This window comes from Alexandromys fortis, unplaced genomic scaffold, assembly GCF_014885135.2.
Source record: "Alexandromys fortis isolate MF-2015 unplaced genomic scaffold, M_Fortis_MF-2015_v1.1 scaffold_58, whole genome shotgun sequence".
Lineage (NCBI taxonomy): Eukaryota > Metazoa > Chordata > Mammalia > Rodentia > Cricetidae > Alexandromys > Alexandromys fortis.
Window position 1 is genome coordinate 6598955 of NW_026067940.1, and position 27125 is coordinate 6626079.

The window sequence follows — 27125 nt, forward strand, 5'->3', positions numbered from 1 at the left end:
TGCAGGCCCTTTTATCTGTCATCCCTAGTGCTCCCAGACTGACTCTCTAAACGGTAACACCTGTTTTTACTATGACCATCTCATGCTACTGGTTTTCTCCCCCCCCCCCACCTCCCCACATTGTGGTGCTGGGGATCAAACTCCAGTCTTTCCTCAATTGTCCATTCATACCATTCAACCCTCAAAGGAAGTCCAGGTCTGTTGTTAGCTGCCATCTGCCAAGCTCTAGGCCCACGCACCTCTGACCCACAGAGATCTAGTAGGCTGACCACGTCCCCTCTTCCTGGTAAGGCTGTTGGTTCCTTTCGGAGACTGAGACACAGAGAGGTTAAGAACCTTGGCTGGAGTCACACAGTCTTATCACTGGGGAATCCTGAGCTCACACGCTGAAGCAGCCTCCTCTGGGCCTCTTGCTTTCTATAGCTAATTCCTGTAGGAATCACCATCACTCCATGCGTGTATGCCCCTCCTTTGCTCAGTCTTCTGTGGCCCTAGCTTACCTAGGTTATAGTGTATTTAGCTAGAACTCTTTATCTACTCAGAAAACACCTGCTGTATTTTATTTTATTTATTTATTTATTTTTGGATTTTTCGAGACAGGGTTTCTCTGTAGCTTTTTGGTTCCTGTCCTGGAACTAGCTCTTCTAGACCAGGCTGGCCTCGAACTCACAGAGATCCTCCTGCCTCTGCCTCCCGAGTGCTGGGATTAAAGGTGTGCGCTACCACCGCCCGGCTACCTGCTGGATTTTAAAAAAGATTTATTTTCTTATTCATTTAAGGTGTGTACATACACTCCCGAGTGTGAGGATACACACCATGTTTGTGCCTTGCCCAAGGAGGCCAGAAGGTGGTGTTGGAGCCTCTGGAACTAGAGACAATTATCAGCCACCATGTGGTTGCTTGGAACTGAACCCAGGTCCCCTGGAAGGGAAGCAAGTGCCCTTAACCACTGAGCTGTCTCTCCTACCTGATTTGTTGTGCTTTGCTGACAGGTCAGGCGGTCATGGACACTATGCAAGCCACAGACAGCTAAGCATGGAAAGACTCTGTGTAAGCGCTCCACTCATTGGATCTTGGTCAGCCGACTCTCACAGTGCTGTGTCCTGCGTCTCCTGCCCCTCTGAAATGCTGGGACTTGAACAAGAATAGGCCTTCCTATTGTGCTGGCTGGTGCACAGGGCAAACCACCAATCACTGATTGAAAAGGGAGACTGGCTGCTTCAACAGAACAATAAACCAAGGCCAGCCAAGGGGACATCTGACCAGAAGACCAGAGAGGCTGGAACTGGGTGTGTGGCACATGAGACAACAAAGGGAGCCGTGGCATCTTGAAGTTTCCAGAGCAAAACTCTGGTCTCTGAGTGCTGTCGTGATGCTCACTGGAACACCTAACCTCGTGACAGGACGGTCCAAACCCATCGGCAGATCCAAGGGCTTCAATAGAGCAAGAAGGTACAACCACTCCCCTAGTTCTGACCACAGTCATGGGAAGGCTACTGTCTATCTGTCCGTCCTGCCTTCTCTGTCCTTCCTAGAGGGGAATCTCTCACCAGGGGCTCAGATGCCCAAACAGGGCCTGTTGGTCCCAGCCACCTCCTAGACACAGGTTCTCAGACACAGTTCTCCTCCAAGGTCACCACAGCCATGGATGCTCAGCAAAAGGTATTTTGTGCTCTTCCCAAGGGTACTAGAAGATCTTTTTATTGAGCAAATTCCATTTTTAAAAGCCTTTGACTTAGAGAAAAATTTAAACATACACAAAAGTAGACAATAGTGAAGCAAGCCTCCGCACGTCTGCCGCGCACCACTTTCTTCTTGAAGATAGAAATAGGAATGTTAAATAATGCACTTAAGATAGAAATCTATTGCAAAATAAAATTACAGGATTTCACGGCTCTTAGGCAATCAAATACTCCCTCCTTTCTCTTCCTGCCCTAAGTAATTCTAGCTTCTTTATTTCTTTCCTTCCATTGTTTTTTTTTTTTTTTTTTTTTTTTTTTTATTTGTTGCTCAAGTCCTTAGCCCAAGGCCAAGGGTGGTGCCACAAAAGGCAAAGAAGATACTTTTTTCTTTTTTTTTTTTTTTTTTTTTTTTGAGATGGCATCTTGCAAGGTTGCCAGGACGGCTGAATCCCTGGGATCAAGCCATCTCTGTGCCTTCACATCTGACAAGCTGGGGCTACAGGTGTGGAACATGTACTTGTCTATTCTAGTTTTGTTTTGAGATAGGATCTCTCTGTGGATCCCTGGCTGTCTAGAACTTACCACGGCCTTGAATTCACAGAGATCCTCCTGCTTCTGCCTCCTGAGTGTTGGTCTATCCTATTTTTAAATAAATTGTGTGTGTGTGTGTGTGTGTATGTGTCATTCACATATAGAGTTCTTGTGTAGTTTGTAAAGGGTGGACTTTTTTCCCAATATAGAGTAATTATGGCTGTCCACTTGAATGTGTAGTATCAGAACCACTACTAAACTACCAATAAAGTTTATAAAGACTGTATCTCAGAAAAAGAGTCACCAATACGTCAACTGGAAGACAGTAGAAAACTACACAGAAACATTAGCTGTCCACACTGGCTCTTTAATAAATAAATCTAGAAAGACGTAGCAAAAACCAACAATTGGAGTCATCTGTAGCTGATATATATTGCATCTTTTCCCCCCAAGACAGGGTTTCTTTGTGTAGCCGTGGCTGTTCTGGAACTCATTCCATAGACCAGACTGTCCTGGAACTCAGATATCCACCTGCCTCTGCCTACTGAGTCCTGGAATTAAAGGTGTGTGCCATCACCACCCAGCTTCATATTTAATCTTTTTTAAAAAAATTCCTTTAATGTTATAATTTGATCTCCACCATAAACACCATTTGCAATGGAACAAAAATACACTGGCGTTCATTATAATAATAACTGAGCCAGGACAGCCACCCCAGGGAGATGGAATTTCCTTGCTTCCTTTTCAATGTTTTCTAATTTGAGATGAGGTCCCATATGTCTCTGCTTCCATTTCCTCATCTGTGGACCAGCTTAATAGAAGCCTCTTCCTCACAGGCTGGCTTTGAGATTGAGTTTATTTCTGTGGCTAGTATTACAGAGAGAATGCGTGGCTTACTGTATCGGCACATCTCTGACATCTTGTGTTTATCACGACAGCCATGGCCAGCACTGGCTTCCTATAAGTAAGATCCTGATTCACAGAGATGAAGTCCCATATCTAAGATACATAGTGTGTAGACCAGGCTGGCTTCAAACTCAGAGACTGCTGCACTTAAAGGCATGCACCACCATACCCAGAATATCTATGCTTCTTTTCCCATGTGTCCAGAGCTGGAGTCTATAAAACAATCAGAGCCTGGTGCTGGTCTGGGCATGGTGCTACACCCCTGGGATGATAGTACACAGGAGGCTGGGGCAAGAGGGTCCCTTCAAGTTTAGACCAGATTAGACTACAGACAGAGAATTTTCTTATTTTTGTCTCTTTATATAGACCTGGTTGTTCTGGGACTTGCTCTATGAGTTCCAGGCTGGCCTAGAACTCTGTTTCTGAAGTGCTGCAATTAAAAGTGTAGGCCACCGATCTTGCTGGAGATTTAAAGAAACAAGCATAAAAGGGGTGCAGAAAAGGAGGAATGTGAAAGTCTCTTTTGTTTCTTCACTATTCCACTAAATTCAAGTCAGAGAATTGACTTCTAGGAGCCCAGGGCTGGCCATGGCTGTTGTGATAAATACAAGAGCGTCCGGCCGATACAGTAAGCCACACATTCTCTCTGTAACACTAGCTACAGAAATAAGCTCCATCTCGAAGCCAGCCTGTGAGGAAGGGGCGTCTCTTAAGCTTGTCCACAGACAAGGGACAGAAGCAGAGAGCATGTCAGCAGCGCTCTGGCTACAGAGATGGCGAGGGGATGGGGCCAGGAGGCAGCCCCAGCTGTCCAGCCTGGTCCTCGCTCAGTGTCATTGTAACAGACAGCGTGACAGGGCGGCTCCATTAGGCAGCTGGGAACAGTATGTTCTGAACAACTATTATCTTTGGTATTCAGTGTACCTCAATTCCCTTACTCCTTCTAAGATCCCAGGAAATAATTATGGACACTATTTTTTAGATGAAGAAATAGAAACTCAAGACATTAAATGGTTTGCCCTGACACAATCAATAAAGGACTGGTTAGGTGTTTTTTTGTTTGTTTGTTTGCTTCTATGGCACTAAGGATAGAAGCCATAGCCTCAACCATGCTGGGGAAAGCTTTCTGACTGAACTCAAAACATTTCTTTAGACCTTCCATTAATTAATAAATTATCAAATCATTATTTTCCAGTGGAAGCAATATTTACAGCCATTAGTTCTGTTCCTAGGTATTACTGAAATTTCTGAGAAATAGCCTTTTTCTTAAGACTTTTCCAGGTGGACTGTTCTGCACTAATTCTGGTCTATGTTATATCATATTGACTCTGAAAGGGAAGTCAATTCCCTTTCAGTGATTGAGATACTGAATCACCCTGTGTTCTAGTCTAATTAACTACAAAACACTGGGTTGCCGTGTAGAGCCAGCATTAACGATAACCATCCTGTCTTCTCATTAAATCGTGTTGCCCTGAGTCACATTTGGGGCTGGAGAGATGGCTCGGTGATTATGAATAGGATCTGTTCTTCCAGAGGGCCCGAGTTTGACTCCCAGCACCCATGTCCCAACTATCAGTAATTCCAGAGCCAAAGTCTGTGGCCTCCATGGGTTCCACATACACAGCCACTTCACCCCATGCTCATAATTAAAAATAAAAATAACTCTTAAAAATTTTTATTACACTTGAGGCTGGACGGTGGTGGCACACGCCTTTAAACCCAGCACTCAGGAAGCAGAGGCAGGTGGATCTCAGTGAGTTTGAGGCCTGCCTGGTCTACAAAGTGAGTTCCAGGACAGCCAAGACTGTTACACAGAGAAACCCTGTCTCGAAAAACAAAAAAAAAGAACCAAGGAACTCACAGCTCTCATTTCTATTCAATACTGTACCAAAGAGGTCTTAGCCAGTGCAATGCAACAAAGAGAAACAGAAACTCAAGGTGCAGAACTAGATTACAAAATAATCTAGAGAAAAAATTACAATTACAGGGGCCAGAGAGATGGCTTGGCAGCTAAGGGCACTGGCTCTCTTCCAGGGGACCTGGGTTCAATTCCCAGCGCCTACACGGAGGCTCACAATTGCCTGTAAATCCCGTTCCAGGGAATCCCATGCCTTCTTCTGGCCTCTGCATCAAGAACACATACGGTGCAAATATACCCATGCAGGCTACCTTAATTAAGTGATAAACTTTTTTTTATCAATTACTTTGATAACACACTAGGATCAAAAACAACTTAAGAAAGAAAGGGCTTCTCCCAGTCTGCACTTACAGATAACAGTTCCTTGCTGAGGGAAGTCAGGACAGGAACCCAAAGAGGCAGAAACCTAAGGAGCTGATGCAGAGGCCATGGAGGGGTGCTGCTTCCTGGCTTGCTCCTCATGGTTTGTCTTCTTTCTTATCAATCCCAGGTCCACCAGCCCAGGGATGGCACCACTCACAATGGGCTGGGCCCTCCCCTACCGATCATTAAGACAATGCCCTACAGGCCTGCCTACAGCCTGATCTTAAGGAGACATTTTCTCAACTGAGATTCTCCCCTCTCAGATGTGTGGCGATATTTTGTTTGTGCTTTAACAAATAAAGCTTTCCTGGAAGATCAGAGAAGCAGAGCAGCCAGTCACTAGTTCTTACATCTACATAACTCTAGACCAAAGGGGCGATCCTGTCCCTAGGAATCCTCAAACTGAATGCCCTGAGCTCCTATCTCCTCGGGCTTTATATTCCTCTCTCTGCCCAGCCACATCCCTTCCTGTCTCCACCTCCTTCATACTGGGATTAAAGGTGTGAGCCACCACAGCGGGGCTCCATTCCTTTTTTAGACTGGATCTATCTCAGTAGCCCAGGGTGGCCTCGAACTCACAGAGATCTATCTGCCTCTGTCTCCCAAGTGCTAGGATTAAAGGTGTGTACCACCATTGCCTGACCTCTGTGGCTAACTAGTGGCTTGGCTCTGCACTCTGATCTTCTGGCAAGCTTTATTTGTTATAGCACAAACAAAGTAGCACCACACAAGTAATTATAGCTTGTGTCAAGTTGACATAAAACTAGTCAGCATGTAGCCAAGCATAAAATAATAAAATTTAAAAAAAATTTAAATTACAACTCAGTTTTACAAGAGCAATAAACTTCCTGTCTATGCAACAGCACGGAACAATTCAAAACCTTTTTTTCAAAACCATTATTCTCATCAAGGCCTAGTGACACCAGGCTGTCCTTTCATCTGTGCTGACGTCAGGACTGAGTCAGGAGCATAGGAAGGCCAAAGACTGAGAGGGTAAGACGGCTTGCTGAGCAGAGCTACTTTCTGCCAAGCCTGAGGACACAATCTCCAGGACCCTCTGACCTTCACATACATGCCATGTCACACAGCCACAACCTTGCACACACAGGAGGTCAAGATCACGATGGGAAAAATCTACAGAGACAGCTGAGCTAAGCTTGTGGAAACTCAGGAACGCTAGACTGACAGCTGTGGACCCTCCATGGGACTGAACTAGGCCTCCTATATGTGGGGGACCATGGTGAAGCTTGGACTATCTGAGGCCCCTGGCAGTAGGACCAGGATCTATCCCTGGTGCATGAGCTGACTTATTGGACCCCATTCCCTATGGTGGGATGTCAAGCTTGGTCCTGTCCCAACTTAATGTGCCAGACTTTGTTGCCTTCCCATGGAAGCCCTTACCAGTTGGGAGGAGTGGATGGGGGGGGGGGAGCTGGGGGAGAGGAGGAAAGGGGAGGAGGAGTGGGAGGAAGAACTGTAGATGAAATTTAAAATAAAATTAAAAACATAAATTAAAGTAAAAAACCATGAATACACATAAATAAATAAAAATTTGTACAAAAATAAAGTTCAGAACCTGCCTGGACTACAGAGCAAGTCCAGTGCCAGCCTGGGCAACCTGATGAGACCCAATCTCAAAACAAAACAAAACGAGTGGGTCAGTGTAGCTCAGTTAGGAGATTTTTTTGCCCCGAATGCATGAAACTCTGGGTTCAAATGCCTGCAATCCCAGCAAGTCAGCAGACAGAAGCAGGTGGGTCAGAAGCTGGCGGCCACCCTTGGCTACACACTGAGTTCAAGCCTAGTCTGGATTAAATTTGGCCCTGCTCCCCTCCCCCCCCCCCCCCCCCCCGTGACAACAGTATCACAAAATAAATCAATATAAGAAGATGCTGTTTTCAATAGCAACAAAAGAAGTTAACCTGGCAATGGTACTAGCCAAAGAGAAGCTATTGAGAAAATTATAAAATCTTACTGAAGGACATTAATTAAAATGATTCTAAAAGCAAAAATGTTAAAAATACATGCTAAAAATAACAACATAAGGCCAGAGAACAGGCTCAGTGGTTAAACATTTGTTGTGTAAGTGTAAGGACAAGAGGTACGTGAATCTTTATGAGTTCGGGACCAGTCTTGATCTACAGATTCACTTCCAGGACAACCAGAGATACACAGAGAAATCCTGTCTCAAAAACCTAAAAATAAAATCAAATTAAATCTAGCCATGCTACATTTTGAAGATTTAGAAGTGTTGTTGATTTGTTTTGAGACAAGGTCTCCCGATGTAAACCTGGCTGTCCTCAAGCAGCCTACGTGAACCAGGCCTGCTCTGCCCCCTAAGAGCTGAGACTGCAGCGTGGCTCACCACACCCAGCTTAGCGGAACCTGGCTACCAGGAGCACAGATGGAGGATCCCCTTTCAAATCATAAGGTATTTTATGATCAAGTATCAAAAGGTGCTCAGATTCGGCTTTTTTACTCTCCATTTAGGCAAATCCCATCCATCATTTGCATATATTAGCTCTGTGACCTGTGTAAATCCCATCCATTCATTTGCATATATTAGCTCTGTCGACCTGTGTGTCAGGGCCTCGGTCCACCAATCAAAAGAATCGGCTGTTGGAAAGAGGCCTTAGCTACCCAGGCAAACATCTCCTGCAATGCCTGAAAACAGACACCAGGGGGAGCAATTTCATCACTAAGGCCACCTTTCTTCCCTCCTGGTCACTTACTAGAACTGAATAGAAATTGAAAATAGGAATTCTGTTTCCAGTGTTTCCTTTTCCTCATCTATAAAGAAAGCCAAGAAGCTTTTCAGGGAGGAAGTTCCAAGATCAATAATTATCTTCCATAAATCACGTCTGGGCTCATGAGTTACGATGGACGGCGGCTAGTGCCCATGAAACCGTCCTCACAGGTGCCTGACAGGAAGGACAGCAGGAAATTCCTTTGGATAAAATGAAGATAAACGATAGTAAAGCCAGGATGGCTCTATTCCTAGAAGGAAGGGACTGGAAAGACACACTAAGTCACGCACCCCTAAAAGTAGAACACACTGCTATTGGGTTTTATGAACACGGATGAGTTTACCTTAATTAGCACCTTCCAGTTTTTACAGTCAGAGTTTGGCTCCCCCATGTCTGCCTGCTGCCATTTCGTTTCATTGACTGGTTTCTTTTACATAGAAAGAAATCAACAGGTTAGCAGGTAACTCACGACACACCACCATTCCCCTTGCCTGGGAGGTCAGTGTTTTAAAGGTAGGATGTGGGGGTGAAATCACATTCCTTGCCAAGATGGCAGTTAGCTCCCATTAGCATGTGTCAAAGGTAAAGAAGGCTTATTAAGTAGTTATAGAATATGCAATTTACACTTCACGTGAACCCAGCTAGAGTATACAGCTCCTATTGGGAATAAGAATGTTTTCCAGTTAATTAACAAACTATTACAGAGATGTTTAACATCCAGTCTTCTAGAACGTGCTACTTGATCCACACACTTAATTGAAGCCATTTAACACACAGTCCCTCGTCTCGTTGGGCCTTCTGATAGCAGCATTTAACCCTGCACGTGCTAATTGTAGGTCTAGAAGCTATCTTATAAGGCAAAATAGACATTAAGACACAAAGAATTAAAGTCCTGGTGAAGCATTAGCACTTCTAGGAATTGGAAGGCTTTTCTCCCCTGGGTATCCATGTCCACTGTATGTTAAGTGGACAGAGGGAGCAGGAACACAGGTATATGAGCAAAAGACGGGAACAGCAAGGATGCAGGAAGGTTCTGAGTGCCTGGGGGTTGAGAGATTAGAGCAGGGTATCTGGGGGAGGTATATGCTCTGGAGTCATGACAGGAGGGGCTCTAGGGGAGGGGAGGGGAGGACCACAGGAAGTGCTGGCACATGCGGAGGTCAAGAAGGCAGCAAGGGGGGCTGGAGAGATGGCTCAGAGGTTAAGAGCACTGGCTGCTCTTCCAGAGGTCCTGAGTTCAATTCCCAGCAACCACATGGTGGCTCACAACCATCTGTACTGAGATCTGGCGCCCTCCTCTGGCGTGTGNATCTGTACTGAGATCTGGCGCCCTCCTCTGGCGTGTGGGCATACATCGAGGCAGAATGTTGTATACATAATAAATAAATAAATAAATATTAAAAAAAAAAAAGAAGGCAGCAAGGGAGTTATTCAGAGAAGGTGACCACCGTGACTAGACTACTTACATGGGAAAAAAATAGAAAATTGAGCAAAAAATATAAATATATCGACGATAATGGAATCTACAACCAGAGGCTAATGGAATCCAGATTAGAAAAGTGACCCACTAGAAAGAACAGACCATGGAAATGCTGACTGCAGTTGGAGACCAACAGTAATTAATTCAGACACACCTATATAAATAGAGACACATGCATAAATGCACGCATTATATACAGAATAATACATCTGTGCATTGTGAATAGGTGAGGGAGGGATGCTACCTGAGCCTTGGTTTCTCAGCACCATCCTGCTGGCCTACAGTGCCTAAAGTAAAGAGACTTCTGGGACAGGAAAGAGCAAGGTAAGTCTTAATGTCTTCTTAATGTCTGAAGAAATGATATAGGCCTTTAAAAGCAGACCACTCCCATCTTCACAAGCTTCCTCTGGTCAAATCTGGGATAAGTAAGCATTAAAATGATATTAAGATGACAGAGGCAGGTGGATCTCTGTGAGTTCAAGGCCAGCCTGGTCTATAGAGTGTGTTCTAGGATAGCCAGGGCTACACAAAGAGACCCTACCTGGGAAAACAAAACAAGATACTAAGAAGGCTTCAGATTTAGCTCAGTGGTGAAGTGTGTGTTGAACATGCTAGAGGGTCACTCTTTAGCAGGGACATGTGTGTATTTGTATAAACACACATTAAGTAAACTATTGTCTTAGGGTTTCTATTGCTGTGATGAAACACCAGGACCAAAAGCAAATTGAGAAGGAAAGGGTTAATTTGGCTTACACTTCTAAGGAAGTCATAAGGGAGTGAAGCCAACTGAGTCCTCTGGCTTGCCCAGGACCACCATCCCAAGGACAGCACAACCCACAATAGGCTGGGCCATCCCCCATCAATCACTAATTAAGAAAATACCCCACAGGCTTGCCTACAGCTCAGTATTAGGGAGACATTCTCTTAATTGAGGTCCCCTGCCCTCATGTGACATTAGTATGTGTCAAGTTGACAAAAAACTATCCAGCACACTATCCCTGAGGCCTGTGAGACTTTCTCGCACGTTATCAGGCCCAACCAAGAGGTCAAAGAAACCCAGACTTAGAGTTGGTCCATGGGAGAGCCAAGAATTGGGATTGGCACCTTCAATGAAAGCATTTTGGGAGACTGAGCTCTCAACCTGTGGGATCTGATGCTGACTCCAGGTAGCTGTCAAACTGAATTGTCCATTTCCGTCTGAAGAATTGAAATATGGGCACACACTCACAGTCTTACACATTCTCTCTCTCTCTCTCTCTCTCTCTCTCTCTCTCTCTCTCTCTCACACACACACACACACACACACACACACACACACACACGGTGTCAGGAATAGTCTGTAATTAAAGTAGAGCATACTAACCCAACAGAATGAAAGTACTGATCTCTAAAACTGGCCAGGGTGTGAATTACAGGGAGAGACTGAAGCATTGCTGTGCCAGGATGAAGGACATTGCAGGGATTAGACACCCAGATGCGAGAAGTCTTCCTGGAATGAAGGTAGACCAGAAAGCAAAAGGATATTGTTGAGACAATAGCTAAAGCTGGCAGGGTGGGTGCAATGGAGGTAGGGTTGGCCCTGGGTGGATCTCTGGAGTGTTACAATGTGGCTCCTTTGAGGTCAGCAGAGTGCCTGCCCAAGGGCTGGAGGGTTCTTGTCTACAGGTTTTTCAAAGACACAGTCCCCTACACAGCAAAACTGATACATGGTATACTACCGAGTCTGGTAAAAGAATACAAAGTTCTTTATACAACTCTCGTCACTCTGTAGCTGTAAAATTAGTGCAAAGTAACTTAATATTTTAAATGTTCAAAGAGCCAGCAGGTGGTGGTAGGCGCCTTTAATTCCAGCATTTGGGAGGCAGAGGTAGGCAGATCTCTGTGAGTTCAAGGCCAGCCTGGTCTACAGAATGAGTTCCAGGACTGGCTCCTTCTTAGCTACCGAGAAACCCTGTCTTGAAAAAAAAAATATTCAAGGAAATGGAAAAGGACATAGATATAAGATTAAGGAGGAGGAGTTCTCAACACCAGGGGGCACGTAAGCTTTTTTGGCTGATTCATTCATTCATTCATTCATTCAGCCAGTGTCTCACTACATAGCTCAGGCTGGTCTTGAACTTGGAGCGCTTCTGACTCCAGCCTCCTGAGTAGTAGGTGCACAGGTATGTGCCACCATGACTTGCTTCTGCACACTAGACTTTAAAAGTTCGGCCCGCCTCCATTGCATACAGAAAGCAGTCTTTAATTATGCCTGAGCATTTACTTATATAAATATTTCTCCAGGCACTCTGATAAGTCATATTCTGAAACATTCTGAGCTCAGCGCTGAGGATCTCATTTCCATTACCTTATTTTTTTCACTGTATTACTGTGTATTGCAGCTAATTAAATAGCGGGCTTTTTATAGAACAATCCTGCTAACACAAACAATAGCCCTCATTTGTAGCTAAGTATCTTTTATTAGACGGCATAACTACTCTGCTCCAAGCTGCATCCTCAGTCTGATTTATATGCTTGAACTCCACCTCCACAACTCACTACAAGGCAGAAATCATTATTAGCCTACTTACAGGTGGTGAACTTACACACAACAAGGGCCGGGTCTTAGCCGGTGAGAGGCAGAGCTGGGATTGAACCCTGGCAAGTCTGTCTCTAGCGTCCATATTTTTTGATATATCTTTTTGTATCTAGAACACATTTAAAGCTTTGTAAAAGTTGGGCATGGTGGCATACGCCTTTAATCCCTGCACTAGGCAAAGGCTAGTGAATCTCTATGAGTTCAAGGCCAGCCTAATTCACGTGGCTAATTTCAGCCCCACCAGGGCTGTATAGTGAGATCCTGTCTCAAAAACAGAAAGGTTTCTTTAGAATAGAAACTATGCCTCTATCTGCGCCCATGTTCATCTTCAAGCAGATTTAAGACAGCATCCTGTGCCCAGAAGTGGCATTTGGCTGATAGGCTGCTCCTGGGTATAAGCTCTATCTTCTGAGCTGCCGCCCACTCAATATGACCTAAGCCCCTTGTCTCAAAGTTGTGATGTCTAAGGGACAAGACATCAGGCATGAAATAGGAAATGAGAGAGAGACAGATCATCTACCTCAGTGTAGAACCAAGGTTCCCTCTAAAGAGGCCAATAGGAATCAGGAAGTCCCTCTTCATATGCCTGGAATTGAACTCAGAGCAGAGATGGAGCTTTCTACCTGCAATATTACACAATGTAGAGAGAGAGCTCTTGGGCAAAGGGTTAAGGAAGACTGACTGGAAAAGCTGATTCCTAGGCATGGGGTGCATGGGAGAAGCCTGGGGTGGAATGTGTAGAAAAGGTGAAACCACTCAGGCTGAATAGCAGACACACTGGGGTTCTGGCCACAAAGAGCAGGTTATATCTCTGGGCAGAAACAAATAAATCTCTAAGTGGGCAACATAGCTCTCTCTCTCTCTCTCTCTCTCTCTCTCTCTCTCTCTCTCTCTCTTTCACACACACACACACACATACACACACACACACACACACACGAGAGGGAGACACACACACATGAGACCAAGAGACAGAGAGAGGCAGACAGAGACAGAGAAAGACCCTCTACCAGCCTGCCAGCTACGTTCTGACTTTAGGCTATAGCATCCCTCTCAAGGGGAGGTGTACACACACAAATCCTTCCTTCCAGTGCAGTACTGACCCCCGATGACCACATGTTCTTTTCTGACCAAGACAGTCCTGCCTTACTCTTGCTGTTCTGGTCTCCCTGACTAGTAACCCCCTTTCTTTCTTCATCCTATTTGGGGTGATAAATCACACAGGCACCATACCCAATTCCCACTCTACACAAGCTGCCAGTGGAGGCTGTTAGCTCTGTTACAGTCAGTTGTAAAATCCCTTTGAAGGAGGAGGCAGGGAGCCTGAGTTATACATGCAAACCCGGCTCTCACCCCAACACTGGAAAAGACGAGCCATGTCCAGTCCCTAGCTGAAGAAAGCGCTACCAACTTCTGCCTGGCTGGCTTGTCTTCCTCATTGAGCATGTACTTTACCATGAACTGCATGAAAGCCTCATCGGGCTTTCTGAGTGGTCTTAATGACCAAATCTGCAGGCTACGTAAGTGGTTTGACAAGACACATGTTCACTCTGTTAAGTAGGGTGTTGCAACTGTCATAGTCCAAGCTGCAAGATGACTGTCCTCCACCAGGACTTACTAAAATGACAGAAGAGTGTTCTGAACAAATGTAAGCCTCCCTTCTTAGGCACCGACAAGATTATCTGGTGCGGACTACAGCTCCAGGCTCCAAAGAGCGTAAACAAGGGTCTACATGAACACACTTCCCGTCACCTGTGCGAGGAAACCCAATGCTTCCAGATCGAAAGTGGAACAGATGTCATGGGGGCCTTTTGAAGAATCGAAATGGCTTATATAAATCCTTCACATTAAAATATCCTGTGCCATCACCAACTCTCTGTTTCATTCGATTGCCAGCTGAAAATATCGAGGTGGCTTTGTCTCGGGCTTATGTAAAGCAAAGTGCTGGCTGCTCCTTCCACTCTTAGGTGTTTTAAGTAAGAAGGCTGCTTTTTCTGCTGCAAGCCTCTTCGTAAGATCTAGACAAAAGGGTTTTCTGAGAAACTGGGGTTTGGTGAATAGGAAGGATTCCTTTAGTGAGCCATTTAGACGTTTTAAAAAATCCTTTCAGAAAAGGCCGTGCTTGCTCAGAATCGCTTCATCAAATCTGAACCGCTTCTGAATGGGAGGCCTGCCGCTCTAGTCGCGTTTACCTGGGGTTTCTTTTCATTTATTTAAATTCTGCAGGTAGTTTAAATACCAGAATCCAATTGCAGCTAGCCTGTGTGTTGCTAAAACTGTGTGATAGGCTTAGTGAGCACACTCCAGGCTCCTGTCAGGTGCAGGGCCCTGTGATGGCTCAGCTAATGAAGGGGGTGAAGTGTCATTTCAAAGGGATTCACACGAGCAAGCAGCCTTTGAAACCTCTCCCCAAACCACAGGATCTTAACAGGGGAGAGAAAGAGCAGGGCATGAGAAGAATGAAAAGAACTCCAGGCACAAGGACCAGCTGGCAAGAGGCTCAGGAGATGTGGCAGGAAATACACCAGGTGCATCCACTAGGTGACAGGGATAAAAAGCTACAGGAAGTACCCAAGTGTCGGGGGTAGGGTGAGCAGAGCAAGTGAGTGGTGTTACTGACTGAGCCTCCAATGGTTGATGGTAGATCTGCACTGGGACGGGGTGGGGGTGGGGGGGAGTCAGGACCAGAAACCACTTCGGGAGATTTCACAATTGTTCAAATAAAACAGTAACAATACAGGTGGAGATGGAGAGCAATGAGCAGAGGAAGAGGGGTTCCCACATGGTGGAGGTCAGGGATGAATCCCAGGGCTGGTATACGCTAGTCATTGTTCACTTCTGAGTTTCATGTGCAGCCCCAGGTTTTTCTAGGTTGGCTGGCTAGGTGGCTGGCTGGCTGGTTGGTTGGTTGGGTTTTTGAGATGGGGTCTTGTTGTGTAGCCCAGACTAGCAAGGAGCTCACCGTCCTCAGGCTTCAGCCTCCTGAGTACTGAGATTAAAGGTAGGAACTACCTGGCCCTGCCTGTAATACGTTCTTTTAAAAACAAGATTCTAATCTCTAGAATTTGGAAACTGCTATATATAAGAAGCTATGAGAAAAGGACATTCCACAGAGGTCTGGGACCTTAAGCCTGGACAGGGATGGCAAGGTTAAGCAGAGGCCTCCTGTGCAGCTGGATGGGAGTGCGAATGTGTTTGCTCCTCACGTCTATCCTGTGCAGCCGCAGGGGAATGGCCATGTCACAAGGTATGAACACATCCCTCCAGCCTGCCAAACACTCCTGATTGTGAGGGATCGTTTGTCGAGCAGACGCAGGAAGGAGGGAGGTTTAGAGACCAGATCAACCAACCTGACACAGGCCAGAGCCTGAGGAGGGTCTTGGAGGAGTTATCACAGGAGGAGGTGACAAGGGATCCCATAAAGATAGGAGAGGGTGGAGCTAGAGGCCTCAAGCAAAAGAGAGCAACACTATAGTCAGGGGGCTGGAGAGATGGCTCAGAGGTTAAGAGCAGTGGCTGTTCTTTCAGAGATCCTGAGTTCAACTCTCAGCACCCACATGGTGGCTCACAATCATCTGTAATGAGATCTGGTGCCCTCTTCTGGCCTGTACATGCCAGCAGAACATTGTATGCATAATAAATAAATAAATAAATCTTAAAAAAAAAAAAAGACAATAGTCAGGATGAAAAACCTCGGAGTGGCAAAGCTGAGAAATAAAAAAGCAGAGGTACCAAAATAGTAAGAGACAGAGGGCAGCAGAAGAAGCCAGGGTGAGGGTTCCTCAGTGAGTACAGTTCCATGCTGTGCTAGGTGCGGATGGCCCAGGTCTGCTTTCTCCTGACAACCACCTGGCAGGCGGAGTCACTGGATGCAGCTGACTGGTTTCCCCAAAGCATGCCACAAGCAAGCAGTGGGCAGGGCACCTAAGACAGCCAGGTCCACATGCTTGGCCTCCGGTCTCTGTGGTGGGGGAGGAGACTAGAGATCACATCTATCCTGGGTTCACGGGGGCCTAGAACCGAGTTCAGTATGGGAAGGGCACAGGTGAAGTGTGAGGCTGGCAGAGCCCATGGTGGCTCTTTCACAAGGGGGCAAAAGGAGCATTGATACTGGGTTCTTGGCTAAAACAAAAAAACATTTCGAAAGGCAGAATTTTTTCATTAAAAGATCAGCTTTAGACTAGGACTTACGGACTCTAACAAAATACAGTGAGCTTCTTTATATATCTAAAAATGCAAATTCTATGTTTAATATATGTGTAGAAGTATTCGTGCATTAGAATTGTACATACTTTACATATGTGTAGAAGTATTCATGCATTAGATTTGTACATACTTCACATATATGTAGAAGTATTCATGCATTAGAATTACATATACTTTACACATGTATAGAAGTATTCATGCATTAGAATTGCACATACATTTTTGCATTCCTTGCCTTTGTCTTTCGAGAAATTGAAATTTCCTTTCAAAACGATATTTACCGCTGGATCTGGGGAAGCAAAAGGAAAACAGGCTATGAGAACATACAAGATAGCAGAAGAAATAAAGACTAAGTGGATTTTTTTTTCTCAGCCATGGGGTGCTTTCACCAGCGGAAGAGAATCCACAGTGTCCTTTATGGAGAAAAGAGCTTTCCTCCAGAGCTGCAGGAGCCGAGGGAAACATGCTCAGGCCTCCTGGGGGACGCGGCTGGCTGTCATGTTTGCAAGCCTCTGAGAGACATAAGCTAGCAGGCTGCTCTCTGGGCGGTGGTTTTCAGTCTAGCATTGTCCCTGAAAACCAGCTGTGAGCTGTGTGTGCCTGAATGTCAGGATAGGAAGGGCTTTCCACCTCCTGGAACAGCACCCTGAAGAGGGTGAGTCAGTGGCTTTCTGAGTACAGGGGACAGTCAGCAGCAGCAGGCCTCCCAGAGTGACACTTTGGGGTGTGAGGAGGATGCAGTGTTGGTTGCATTCAGTCTCGCTATTCGTAGAGGCATTTTATTTTTCTTCCGCTTTTTTAACGCAGGATTTCACTGTTTATTCCAGACTCCACCTCCCAGCCGAGGCCCCCTGTCTGAGTTTGCCAAGGGATGGGATTACTGACCTGCTCCACCACATCAGGCTAACATGGGCACTTCAAGTGAGACAACTGAGAAATTTAAGAAGTGGCCAGGTATGATTCCATCACTAGTGAGGCTGAGGCAGGAGGATCACTGCAAGTCCAAGACCATCCTGGTCTATATAGCAAATTCTAGACCTTGAACTATCTACTAAAAACCTATCTCCCACATGCTCCCTCAGAAAACGAAGTTGGACAATTAAAGCTGAGCCCACCCATTGTTCCAACAATGAACGAAAAAGAGAACAATTTAATCACTGGTTGTTTGTGTGACCTAACGAGCTCCCTGCCATTGCCCCCTCCCCCCAGTGCCACCCCTCACCCCAGCAGATGCTTTTGTGACCTTCTGGGTCCAGGCTGAGACAGGATAATCCCAGGAAAACTCGGGTTAAGCCCTCCATACCAATGGCGCTAGATGGCTTCTGGTGACAAAAGTGACCTTAAGCCAGGCGATGGTGGCACACGCCTGCCTTTAATCCCAGCTCTCGGAAGACAGAGGCAGGTGGATCTCTGTGAATTCGAGGACAGCCTGGTCTACAACACCTAGTTCCAGGACAGGCTCTAAAGCTACAGAGAAACCCTGTCTCAAAACAAACAAACAAACAAAAAAAGTGACCTTAAATAAACAGTTTCAGGCCTCCCATGGAGGACGGTTTTGTGACTGAAGAAAGCACTGGTGGATGATAAGCCAGGGCTTCAAGACAAGTAAGAGACTCCACCTCTGACCTGGAAGTTGACATTTGGTGGACCCAGCTGAACATAGTCAAACTCATTTCTTCAGTCCCAGCAGAAAGACATGTCTATGGATGCTGTGTCCTGGAGCTGCAGGGGCAGAGGGAAGGGGACCCTTGGCTCAAACTAGCTTGAGCTGGCCAGAGCTTAGCTCTTTGCTTTAACTTCATGGGCAGCGTCAGTTGGATAGACTAGCTCCCTAAGCTCCTTCCAAGGGTGGGAAACAGACAAGACCCCAGCCTGAGATGGCTACTTGTCCCATGGTTGCTTGTACACTGCCACCTACTGTCCAGTGAGGTCGATCCTTAAATCCTGTTACTTTCCAGATGAACTGGTTGTGACCATTGCAGAAATCTCCGTTTCCATCCAATACCAAGATTGTTTCTTTCCCCAGAGAGCACTTGCCCTGTTTCATTGAACTGTGAATAAGCGTAGGGAACTGTCCTTTTGTATAGATCACACATGCTCCAAAATACAACATGTTCCTCTAGTATAGGCTGATGTAGAAAGCACTGTTTTAAGAAGCAGTCCTGAGTTCAAGTCTCAGTTCCATCACTATGTGTGAGTGTGTGTGCACGTACGTGTGTGCGTGCAAGTGTGTGTGCGTGCATGTGTGAGTGTACATGTGTTTGTGAGCCTGGGTGGTCCTCAGGGCCTTGTGCACGCTAGGCAAGTGCCCTTTATTGAGCTATACCTCCAGCACAGCCAGTTCTGCCTTCTTAACCCTCAAACATGCATTGAAATCCTGCTATGTGTGGCTAGACAGGGAGAGGTGGTGAAGCTCGGTGGTCTGGCTGTCACGTCACATCCCAGAATATGCTCATCTCTGAGGGACACTCCTCAGAGTCTTAGTCAGTGCTCTGACGCTGTGAAGAGACACTATGACCACGGCAACTCTTATAACGGAAACCATTTAACTGGGACTAGCTTACAGTTCAAAGGCTTAGTTCCTTATCATCATGGTAGAACATGGGGCATGCGGGCGGACCTGGTGCTGGAGAAGGAGCTGAGAATTCTATGTCTATTCTTAGGCAACAGGAAGTGAACTGTGGTCACTGGGCGTAGCTTGAACATAGGAGACCTAAACACCCACTCCCAGTAACACACTTCCTCAAACAAGGCCACACCTCTAATAGTGCCACTCCCACTGGGGACCCTTTTCTTTCAAACTATCACATCACTCCTGCTTTCTGACTTCGGCTAAGTGTTGTGAGGATTAAAGGGCTTGGTCATCCAGGCCAGAAGTCATGGGTGGACCACATAAGGTGCTGTTTCTCTGGGTTCATAGGGGACTCTTGGGAAATGTTTGTGGGATATACAGTGGGGACCCCCAAGGCCATCCTTTGAGAGCCCTAGGGACAGGAACTACAGTGGGTGCCTGATTTACGCTGCTTTGCACAGCACGCTGCTGGGACCGAGGCCACTGGAAGACAAGGCAAGGGATTCCAGGGACCACAGCTTCCCAACCACTCACTCTCTCCAAAACTACTGCCAGCAATTTGTACGTGAGAAGTTCAGAGACATACAAGAAGATTCATCCTTCTTTCTGGGCATGAAATCACCTAATCCAAAAAAAAAATCATAGTGAAATGTGCCCATTTAAGACAAAGTGGATCTTAGGACCTCACAGGAGGCTGGAACCCCGACATTATATATATGAGCTAATTTTAAGGAATCCATATATATAAGCCCACTCTAGTTAAGTAAAGGATGTGCACCCTGGCCAGTCCTTCCCGCAGCATCTTATCCAGCCATGTCTTCTGTGTGAAAGAGACATTGCTGCTCGAGTTCTGCAGCCTGAGGGGTTATTCCATAAGCTCTATGCAGAAAGAGGCCACACGGCTATCTCACAGGTCAGCACGCACGGCACTGACGGTGTGTAAGCCATGCTGGACAGGGTATTAATAAGTGGGAAGCTGCCATCTAGTAGCACGGCCAGGTACCTTCACTGCCATCGCTGTGGTCAGATCCGTGCAGTTTTTTGGGTCTCTTCATGGCAGGTTGTTCACAGGGAGGCGAGACCAACAATTGCACCAACTTTTTCTCGTATGCTTTTCTGGTGGAAGCTGAGAAACAACATGGAGAATTGAACTGTTCCGTGTTGTATACACAGGGTTCAAAAGTTATTTTCTAACCCAGGCCTTTCTTCTAGGACCTGACATTATTGCCTAATTATGGCTTTCAACAATGAGGTGGACCCCCCCCCCCAGCCACTCAAATCACTGCTCTCATTATACCAACAGGTACTGGATACATCTTATACAGATACATCTTATACTGATACAGATTATCAGTAACCGGGTACTGAAGACATCTGAGAACAAGCGGGACATGGTTGTCCATGAGAATAGAGATAATTAAAATACAGGCTACATCCGAAAACCCAAGGTGACTAATAAAATAATTAGATTTTCAGCGTTGAAACAAAACGAAACGACAAAAACAAAAACAAAACAAAACAATACAAACAAAAATCTCCCTCCCTGGCCTTGTATTTCCCAGTCTGTAAGGACCTGGGGCTGTCTGTTCCAGCTCCCCTCCATATGGCTTCCTGTTTTCCTCTATGTATTTTTAGTGCCTCTTACTGCATATGTCCCTCCTTCTTCTACTTTTCTGATTTAGACTTCGGATGTAGTTTGTCAAACGAATGCCCCCCAACATGAACTGTAAACGTACGCAGTATTGGGCCCGCTGAAAATCCAAGCTTCTCCAGTTGCTTGTGCAGATCACAGTCACTCAGACACTGCACATCCACCATACTGATAGATGCTGGCCTCCTCTCTGACAGCGGACTCCTGGGAGCAGGAAAATATTACATTCATTAAGACAATGTTACCAGTAAATACCACAGCGCAGGCGCTAAGGCACACATAGCCTCTTCTGCTCGCTGCCTGAGAGTCCAGCTGGGATTGGCAGTCTTCAGGCAAAACTTGAGGTTTCTACTCTACCTGAGGTTCTTAGGGATTGGTGATTTCTAATGTTTTTACTCAACTAATGTAAGAAAACTTACCTGGGTAAAATGAGCAAAATAGTTTCATCCTGGAACTCTACTCAGGACTCCAGCGCCCGCCCCGGAAGATAAGCCGTTAATTAAATAAGACTGAGGTGCGAGAGATTTGTTCAGTGAGTGAGAAAGTTATTTATCAGCGCCCTCCTTTTCCTGAGGCTACCAGAAGCTCAGGGCAGTCAAGGACTGCAAGCTGGCAACAGTCGGTTTTCCCTCCTGCAGTTTAACACTGAGCACAATGAGACGCAGTTTTTAAAGGATTCAAAATTTTCTTCTTACATGCATTTTGTGCACAAGTGCAAATGTGCCTGTGCAGATGGGTGGGTACCACAGCGCACGGCTGGAGGTCAGAGGACATCTTATGAAATGGATTCTCTCCCTCCACCATGTGGGGCCGTAGGCAAGGGCTGTCATGTTGTCAGCCTAACGGTGTTTTCGGTTTTAATTAGCTGCTAGAAAGCACTGTGGCTCATGGACTGGCATTTGGAAAAAGTCAACACCCAATCCTCCACGCAGATTGAATTGAACAGGTTTGTGAAGTCTTGATCTGTCTAAACCTGTTCAGCCTCAAGTCAATTAGTTATATCCCCTTTACCTCTTGATTCCCACTCCCCAAACGGACCCCATCACCCACGGAGTGACGTGGAGAGGGTGGAGTCACTCATCTGAGGAGCCTTCTCTCTGGCTTTGCCATGTGGGACTCGTATATTGGCTCGTTTCTCACAGGTCTCAAGGATTTTAATATTTCAGGGAAAGCAATCTCGGCGCTCAGCACGGAAAGACAGCGCCCCACTTTAGAAACGGCTTTGCCTTTATTGGTGCTCAATCAATGTCCACTTAGGAAGCCCATCGTAAACAAGCTAGAAAAAGCCAGGGAACTGTGACCCATGACAGACAGAGTGCTCAGGAACGCTTGCTTGGGTAATTCTGTGATTCAAACTATGCTTCTTTTCGCAAACGCAGGCTTGGTTAACATTAGTTTCTGCCTTCTCCATGCATTTGGGAAGCCGTGTCCAGAAATCAGTCTAACACTAGAAAGACAAAGGGCACTGTGGCTCACAGCTCAGATTTTTATTTATTTTTTATTATTTATTCATTTATTTGGGATTGGAGGCACACTTAAGCCATCCGGCGACATTTGTTCCAGAGAACAGCTGTCTGTTGTTTCCCTGGCTTCCCAAAAATAACCTTCCAAAGAGCTCCCATCAATTTCAAGTGACATTAAACAATTGCCTAGAGGGGACACACATATGGAAGACAAACATGCAAATGCGACCCAACCGGATGATGAATTCACTCACCCCTTCACATGGTTGTGGGAAGTCTATGCAGCCAGGCAGCGAGTCGGTTACCTAAGCTGTGTGAGACTCACCCAAGGGTTGCCAGGAACAACTGTCCCTTCCTTGCCTGTTAGATATGAGGGTAATCACAATACTGACAGTGTGACATCAGCGACCTCCCTCCGGCCCAGCAACACTGATGGGGAAATTAGGTGAAGGACTTAAGCTGAGTTCAAACAGAGGGAGGCACTGGCTAGCTTCAGAGGTGGAGTGCCGTGGCGCAAGATCTGAAGAGGCTACAGTCACTATGGCGCACAGGAGGAAGGAACTGCACGTGACTAAATGGTGCCAAGAAACATGGGAGGAGAAACGAGAAGTCAAGCAAATGCCAGCATCCGGGCCACCATCAAAAGACTCACAGGGAAACCAGAAAGTGGAAGAGATATCGGTCCACGTGAAGGATTTTTATGGTGGTGCACGCCTTTAATCCCAGCACTCGGGAGGCAGAGGCAGGCGGACCTCTGTGAATTCGAGGTCAACCTAGTCTACAGAGTGAGTTCCAAAAGAGCCAGGGCTACACAGAGAAACCCTGTCTTGAAAAACAAAACAAACAAAAAACAGGGGCTGGAGAGATGGCATAGCAGCTAAGAGCACTGCTCTTCCAGAGGTCCTGTGCTCAATTCCCAGCAACACAAGCGGTGACTCACAACCATCTGTAAAGGGATTTGCTGCCCCCTTGAGGCATGCAGGTGTACATGCTGACAGAGCACTCTTAACATTAAAAAATATAGACATAAATAAACTTTAAAAAGAATAAAAAAAAAGAATCAGGGCTGGCAAGAGGGCTCAACAAGTAAAGTCACTTGCCACTAAGCCTAATGGCTTGACTTCCATTCCTAGGAGACCTGGAAATTGCCCATCCTCCAACCTCCACACCACACCCACACTATGGCATGCGACTGTCCAAACATATCACACATACATGTGCAATAGATTTTTTTTTAATAGAAGAAAGAAAAAGGAAGACTGGGGATGGAGGGTATGTTCTGAGCGTACCGAAGTCTCATGGTTTAGACCTCTTTAAAACACGTTCATGTCTCATTCCATTCTCCGGATCCCCACAAGGCAGCTGAGCCATATCATTACATTGCAAAACCTAGGTCTTACTGTTGCTTTATTTTAGGGAAAGAGCCGTCATACTAGTAGCTGGAGTCTTTCAAGCAAAACTGCTGTGGCTTTCAAAACAATTATGTGAGACAAAATGTAACTGAGAAAACACAATGTGCTCCTTAAACTCCAGGGAAAAGGGAGCCATCTGAAAGGGTTTAAAAAAAAAAAAAACAGAGGAACGGCCTGTCTAGACTCGAACCCCAGCTCCATCCCTCACCATCTGCATATGACTGAGTTCTCCCTTTATCTGCAGTGCCAATGACAGCTGGAACTTTCCCCCATGAGACGGGCATGAGGCCTTCGTGAATTAAAACACATAAAGTACTTGGCACCCAGGAAATCCTATGGGTTTCCATTATTTTAATTATTTCTGAGCCCTGGCCTCAGAGTTTCCGCCTGGAGGATCCACCCCCTTTACCCTTCAATTGTAGTCCTATAATTTCAGCCTTTTCCAGGCCCTGGGAAAGAGCGGAGCATCTTGGGGTGGACGGCTAGGAAGGCGGTCTGAGTGCTCCCAGACCGTGAGTGCTCCCAACTCCTACGTTCTGAATAGAGCCCCAGCTTCCAAACACACGATGTGATCATTTATCAACATCCAAACACTGACTTCACCAGACAAAGACTTGGAAAATTGACACATTTGTTTCAATGAAAGCAAATAAACGATAGGCTTGACTTATTAAGATGCGGAAGCATTTTGTTTACATGGCCCAAAATTGCTTTCAACAAAAATCGGGCAGCAAGTGGAAGCACTTCCGTTTTCAACCGCGAGACCGTTGGAAGGAGACAGACGTTTGTGAGACGTGTTCGTGGTCAGACCCCCGGAACTGGAAACCCGTAGGGTTAAACTCAGCCGACTCCAGACACCATCTCTGGCGTGAGCTCCCTGTTTTGTGTGCTTGTCTTCAGACAGACCATGCTCGTGAAGCTCCCCCTCATGCATATGCATGGTGCCATTGTCAGCCCTGCTCCGTCTGAGAATCCCCGTGCCCGGTGAAGTCCTGAAACAGTTGGTGCCAATGCGCCCAGCCTTCCTGTCAGTCTTAGCCTTGTGGTTCTGGGCACTGGCTTGTTTTGTTTTCATTCTCTCCAAAGCTGTGACGACATTTTATCCCATTTTTGAGGCGAGTTTAATTGCCAATCGACTAGGTATTCAATTCGATAAGGTATCTAAATCCTGAGTTTCCTCCTTTTATTAAAATGTAGATCCAATTTTCTCCTCCCTTAATGCCACATGCTGTTATTAAACCAAAATAATGGAAATAGTAAAAGCCAGATGTCACTTCAGTCTCAGATTTGATATGGGGCACAATTTCCTCTCCTCAAGCCTAATCTGCCTCTTATTTACTCCCCTCCTTCTTGGGAAGAATACACAATTTAAATGTAAATGTAATTTACGTAGGGGAGCAGCAAGTAGATTTGCGGTTTCAATTGCCAATAACCGTTTGCAAAGGGGAAAATCAGCCGAGGCAGAGAGCAGCAGCTGTCAGTCTCAGGTTGAGTCATTCACCAACTCAGCTCTGTCCCCTGAAGCCACCTGCCACAGAGCCGCAGCCAGGGGACCGGGTTACAGCAGCCAAGCCCTCAGGTATTCCTAGCTAGATCCATCACTCCTCCGTGGAGGCTGGGGGAGCTTGGGTCTCAGTAAGCAAAGCCCACTGTCATCACCTTGGAAAGCCAGAACTGACGAATTTCTCTCAACAAGTTATCGATCGTCTCTGGTAGCAGAGCCGGTGCGGCGCTTGGCTTAAGTCAAGGAAGGGGAAAGGAGACAAAAAAATAAATAAATAAATGAAATGCAAGAGTACCGTTGAAGAGCTCGGCATCTCTGTTAGGAGAAGAAGAATACAGATCATTAAAAGAGAAGAAGGTAAGTGTCAACAGGAAAGCCCCCAAAGTGTCATTCAGCCTGAGACTTCCAGAAACTCTGCTTTGTCACAGGAGCTTGGGAGACAGCCACGAGAGCCTGAATGAGAAGGAAAACCAGCCAGACCATGTGGGGCCCAACTGCGGGGTTCTTGTGGGCTACATTGAGGGGCTTGGCCTTTCCCCAGGCACATTTAGAAGTTCCTAAGTGGGATGTGCTCTAACGTCCCGGGTAGATTAAACAGGGTGAGAAAGAGTGAAGGGTGTGCAGCTGAAAAAAGTCTAGAAGCTACCTGAGGGGCTACATGGCAGCCCGGAAAGGACACCCGCACGGAACGTCTCTTCTGCTCCCTCAGAGAGACTCCACTTCTTCCTGTCCCTTGTCTCAGAAAGGAGTACACTCAGTGTGTTCAGACAGGCCTACGCCTCAAAAGTAAATCTGCACGAGTCTATACCCTACCTGAAGGCTGCAGTGACACAGATAATCCACAGTCTCTCTTATTTGTCTCTGGGATTAATGGCACCTTTTAAAAATGTGCCTTCCTTGCCGGGCGGTGGTGGCGCACGCCTTTAATCCCAGCACTAGGGAGGCAGAGGCAGGTGGATCTCTGTGAGTTCGAGACCAGCCTGGTCTACAGAGCTAGTTCCAGGACAGGCTCCAAAGCCACAGAGAAACCCTGTTTCAAAAGAGAAAAAAAAAAAAAACTAAAAATGTGCCTTCCTAATTAATCTTTCTTAGGCTGATATTAAAATTATCTAATAGCCTTGGAGCCCCGTCACCTGGGCAAAGGAGTGCGGGAAGAGGGGTTGATGCCACAGAACTTCACCTTGGACAGACCAGGAGACTGCTGGAGGGACTGTGTGGTGGCAGGGGCCTCTATGGTGACAGACTCCTGCCTGCAGGCAGCCTAAGCCCCTGGCATCATGGTGTGGAAGAAGAGATGGGGAATAAGGTGGAGTCTCTGCTCCCAGGGAGCTACCTGGACCAGGGAAAGGGAATAAAAACATGGCGGACCAGAATGGTGAAGGCCAGGAGGGGACGTTTCACTAAGAGATATGGGGAGGGGGGAAAATCCCAACAAATACATGTGAAACAAAAGAGAAAGTCACTTAAAGGCCACTGTATAAACGCAACAGCAAATGTGGTTTTAAGAAAGCAAGTGCAGGGGGCTGGGGAGATGGCTCAGAGGTTAAGAGCATTGCCTGCTCTTCCAAAGTTCCTGAGTTCAATTCCCAGCAACCACATGGTGGCTCACAACCATCTGGGATCTGGTGCCCTCTTTTGGCCTGCAGCCATACACACAGACAGAATATTGTATACATAATAAATAAATTAAAAAAAAAAAGAAAGAAAGCATGTGCAGGACCTACAGAACCCGCTCAGCGGTTAGTAGTACTGGCTGATCTTAAAGAGGATGGGGGGGAGGGGGAGATGGTGGATGATCATCATCAACATGGAGATTCACAAACATCTGTAACTCCAGTCCCAGAAGATTCAGTGTTCTCTTCTCCCCTCCGAGGGCATCAGGCAAAACGCACAGACGTAAAAATAAACCTTGTTTTAAAGCATCCTTACTGATTTGCTGTGGTGCTGACAGGAATTCTCTGTGTAACCCTGGCTGTCCTGGAACTCAGAGATCCACCTGCCTCTTGCCTCTGCCTCCCGGGCGCTGGGATTACAGGAGCGTGCCACAGCACCCAGCTTTTTCCTAGTGCTTTTCATGCAAGCGTTCACTAACCCAAGGAGTCATCAGAGATG

General features: G+C 46.3%; 1 protein-coding gene across 5 annotated transcripts in view; it reads right to left on the reverse strand.

The window, feature by feature from the left end:
• Nucleotides 1–27125, reverse strand: part of Lemd1 (LEM domain containing 1) — a 59289-nt gene that overhangs the window by 8962 nt on the left and 23202 nt on the right. For 3 of the 5 annotated variants that reach the window (XR_007592807.1, XR_007592808.1, XM_050147835.1), the window contains 4 exons: nucleotides 20720–20838; nucleotides 19987–20109; nucleotides 16630–16700; nucleotides 8491–8574 (listed from right to left, as the gene is read on the reverse strand). Coding sequence is in view for 1 of the 5 variants with exons in the window: in XM_050147835.1 (XP_050003792.1) it covers nucleotides 8491–8574; nucleotides 16630–16700; nucleotides 19987–20109; nucleotides 20720–20801 (360 nt within the window). In the remaining 4 variants the exon portion in view is untranslated. Of the gene's footprint in view, nucleotides 1–8490; nucleotides 8575–16629; nucleotides 16701–19986; nucleotides 20110–20719; nucleotides 20839–22351; nucleotides 26584–27125 lie in introns of those variants that run through there. The other 2 variants (XR_007592809.1, XR_007592810.1) reach the window with 2 other exon arrangements.